This window comes from Lycium barbarum, chromosome 6 (genome assembly GCF_019175385.1).
Source record: "Lycium barbarum isolate Lr01 chromosome 6, ASM1917538v2, whole genome shotgun sequence".
Lineage (NCBI taxonomy): Eukaryota > Viridiplantae > Streptophyta > Magnoliopsida > Solanales > Solanaceae > Lycium > Lycium barbarum.
The window spans coordinates 132,648,744-132,652,961 of record NC_083342.1 but is presented as its reverse complement, the minus strand read 5'-3'; the positions used below and the strand labels follow the sequence as shown (position 1 = coordinate 132,652,961).

The following is a 4,218-nucleotide window of genomic DNA, read 5'->3' as shown; positions in this document are numbered from 1 at the left end:
TATACACTACATGCAACTTGTAATTTTTAATTCTTTTGAATCAATCTGTAATCAACATTTATTCATTTGAATTATAAAGAACAAGTAAATAAAAAGGAAATAAATAGAATACAAATTAATAAAATTCAACAACTAAGCAATTAAAAAGACCCAATGCATGCACACACACTTTGATAACTTCAATAAAGCTCCCAACACATTAAAAAATTAATCAACTTGCTTTAGTTAATGTCTTGATCGCAACATTTGGTGCACGAAAGAGGGGTGTAATTTCCACGGTGAACGTATCATATCTCATAAAGAACTCCACCAATATTAACCTACCCAATAGGTGCACCAAGTCTTTCCCTGCACATTGCTTATTTTCTGGTGCTGGATTCTCTGTTTCCCTTCCATTAGACCATAAAACATGTTTGAGCATTTTCTCACCATCACCCATGAACCTATCAGGGACAAAATCGTCCGGGTTCACGAATATTTTGGGGTCCCTACTAGCCATGGGTTGATATCCTACGACGAATTGTCCTTTATTGATCTTGTAAGATGCATCATGGCTCTGGACCATGAAGTCTTTCTTCGCCTTACCGTACTGTAATGGTACGGGTGGGCGAAGCCTCAACGTTTCGTAGACTACGGACTTGACCAAATTCATCTTGTTGATGGCTGATAATGTCACTGCTCCACCTTCTTCCTTAATAGCTGTCCTGATTTCGTTAGCTAGTCGAGTGTGTAGACTAGGGCCCGCTTCGCCCACAAACCTGATAAGATATGATGAGAGAAGAAAATAATCATGTAAGATATTTATATATGACTCCATGATTCAGCAATGACGGTGACAGTAATCGACGATTAAGTCTGAGATCAACTTGCGCAACTATAAGCGAAGGCAATTAATCCAGAATTTGAAATTATGTGGGTCCAATCGTCCAAGTTCGGGATTCTACTGCAGCTTATTTGATCTACTGGGTGAGGGATTTATTAATTATAGTTTCTTAATGAGCATTCTAAAACATATATTGATTTTGATTAAAAGCTACTAGGTCAACATGCATGAGATACATCTACCCTGACTACAAGTTACCACGTTCTTTTCATCCCACGCATAATAAGCCAAGGTTATTCTTCTGTAACTAGGGAAGGGTTGGCCTCTATTTATTGAGAAGCGTACTTGTTCTTATCCCACACATAATCAAGTTATGATCTTTATTTATTCTACATATAATCATTAGGATTAAAGCTCATATTGATTTATTTATTTATTACTTTGCATCGAGGCGTATAATTTTATCTCATATTCAAGCTATAACCAATTAACATAAGTCTAATTCCGACACTAACCTGATGAGATGAGGGAAGAAAGCATTCAAGCCAGCGAACATATTGATCCCCACGAGAAAAAGCATGTTATGGACAGCTTCCTCTCTTTTGATCCCAAGCTTCTCAGCTTCATCCAACATGGATACTGCATTCTTGCTAAATGCATCAACAAGCTTGTTGTAATCTTTTTTCACGAAACCAAATGGTATCAGAAAATTATGGAAGATCAAATCTTCTATAAAATTGGGAAGTTTCCTCGCGCTCAAGGATGGCATGAGCTGAGGTAAAAGCCATTGGCGAAGATGAACCGGTCCTTGATCGGCAAGAACAGTATCAGTTGGATTAGTTTGATCACAAAGCAATCGAAAAATAAAACCGAACGTCATATTAGGAAGCAAGGCATTAAAATCCGACTTCCCTTGTTCGGAGACCTGTTTTTCAAGATTATTAAAGAGGTGATCAGACAAAGAGTTTCGAAAAAGAGGAATGAATAAGTTATGTCGCTTTGCGAACGAAGAAAGAATGTAGCCTTTTAGTGCTGCATGGTTCGGGTCAGAAGTGTCAACGAATGAAACGGGGCGATAACCACCGTAGTATTCTTTACCGGGCTTAAATGTACCACCAAGAGTATCAGTTTTGTCTATAAGGGAATTATCAAACATGTAAACAAAACTGGTGGCATCAAGAAAGGCTACTAATTTATAATCTGTAGAGGTGAATGGACCTGGTGCCATGTTAATTTTGACAACAGTGGATTTGTATTTTTCAGCTTTGCTATGAAACCAAGCATCTTCACCTTGGTTATAGAAATAATCGTATCGATCTTTAATGGCACTAATGATAGGGAAACCATAGTCCCCTGGAATTTCTCGAACCGGAAGATTTGATGATTCTAAAGAGGATGACATTGTTTTGATTCTTTTGAGGTTTTGGTGCTTGTGTTTTATGTATGTATTTTGGTTTAGTGAGTTTATTGTAACATGCTGGCTAGAGTATTTATAGGATTAAGAAGTAATATTGTCAAAGGTTTTAGTCAGTCAACAGGGAATTTTACTATTCTAATTAGTACAACGTAACAACAATTTACGTACAGGCGGCTGAAGCTAGAACGTTGAGTTATTCAAGCTACTTAGCTTGAATTGAAAAGTTTGACTAATTTAGAGCTACCAGAATGAAACCAAACAGTAATTTTTGTCCTACTATATAGCCACATGGGCTGCTTGATTATTGTGATTTTTTTAGTCAAGTTGCTAGGCACTTAACCTTGTATAATGTTTTGTTCTTAAAACAAAATTTCCTTAGTTAACCAACAGGGGAGGCTTAAGGCCGAAGCCACTAAGGCAATGGCTTTGGGCCCTCAAATTTTTGGGGCCCCATTTTTATAACTCCTTCGCCCTAATTTGTCTGACACTTTTTGCTTTTCGAGAGTCAAACTTCTAATTTTGATTGTATGTTTGAACATAGAATCTTTAAATTCAATATAAAATTTGCATATTTGGAAACTACGTAAAAAGCACTATAAGTCACCATAATTAATAACTTAAATTATTTAGAAGACAGATGAAAGAATTGCGGTCAAAGAATAACTCGTTTGACTCTTGAAAAGCGACATTTTTTAAACAAATTGAGACGGAGGGAGTAATAAATTGAGACAGAGGGATTTGATAAGGAAAAAAAAAAGAGAAGAAATTATTTTAATCACGTGATTGATTAACTATATTGTCAGTTGATTATTTTTTAGAATAGATTGATTTGAAAAAAAAAATGTTAACAACTTTGCATTGTTCTTGATGATTATAAAACATAAATTAATGACTTTTCATCTAAAAAAGCTAGAAAAATATACTTTAAATAAAAAATTAGGGCCTCTCTCTAAAATTTGGCTTTAGGCTCCCAATCTTGTTGAGACGGCCCTGTTAACCAATTAAGGATTACATGATTTCTGAGAAAGTAAATTGTTTGCAAGAAAAGAAGGATGTGATTATCAATATTTAATAATGGATTGAGGAGTTGATCACTTGGTAAGCATTTTTTCCTATTTTCTATCCCACTTAATTAAGCAAATTGAATAAAATTTAAAAATTCTTTTTATTTATTTTCCAAGATTTTAATCCATTAATTGTTAAAAAGTTTTAAATTTTTTTTCTAATGTACAATTGTGTTAAATCTTTAAATAATTTTATATTTTCAGAATAATTTATTTTACTAAAAATAAGATCAAGAGAAATTTAATGATAATTTAAGAATTACCAAAGAAAATTTGATTGACAGAGTATTCTTCCAGTACTAAATGAGTTCTTCAAAGTTATTATCATCACCATTTTAGATTATCTTTGTGCATAGTTAATTTTATTAAATGACACCATCACTATACAAAAATTTTTTAGCATTTTTAAACGGCTCAAAATTGATTATATTTACCATATTGATTGTGTCAACCTAAGTAAAATGAAATAATGTAGGGGCAACAATAAAACATAAAAGATATGCTATTAAAAAGGGTTTGAAAGTATCTTGATTTATTTGAACATACTTTGGTACATGAAGTAATAATAACAAACCCAAAGGCAATTTGAAAGAGCAAACATTTTGGTTGTGTCAACCAAATAATTACAATGTAATTAAGTACTACAAAACTCATTACATTGTCCGTTATATATAGTAGTAATAAAACTTGAGAAATTTAGCATTTCTTATCATATTCTTTTTAAAAACAATATATCATTCTACGTTGAAATTACGGAAACGAAACTTCAACAAGTAGCAGTTTTTTAATAGTGTCTCTAGAAGACAAAAGAAGGAGCAATACCTATATTATATCAATTACTATGTCATAGTAGAAAAGAATATTACGTTAACCTCTTTCCTTGAGCTTTGTATAAGTTTAAATGGATTAGGATT

The 4,218-nt window shown here is 33.1% G+C and overlaps 1 protein-coding gene across 1 annotated transcript; it reads right to left on the bottom strand.

Moving 5' to 3' along the window:
• LOC132599120 (9-divinyl ether synthase-like) lies at positions 1 to 2,273 on the bottom strand. The gene is made up of 2 exons (XM_060312344.1): positions 1,339 to 2,273; positions 1 to 758 (listed from the first exon to the last, which is right to left on the bottom strand). The coding sequence occupies exons 1-2, from the start codon at positions 2,223 to 2,225 to the stop codon at positions 212 to 214; spliced, it is 1,434 nt and encodes a 477-aa protein (XP_060168327.1). The 5' UTR covers positions 2,226 to 2,273; the 3' UTR covers positions 1 to 211.
• Between the last annotated feature and the right edge of the window lie 1,945 nt (positions 2,274 to 4,218).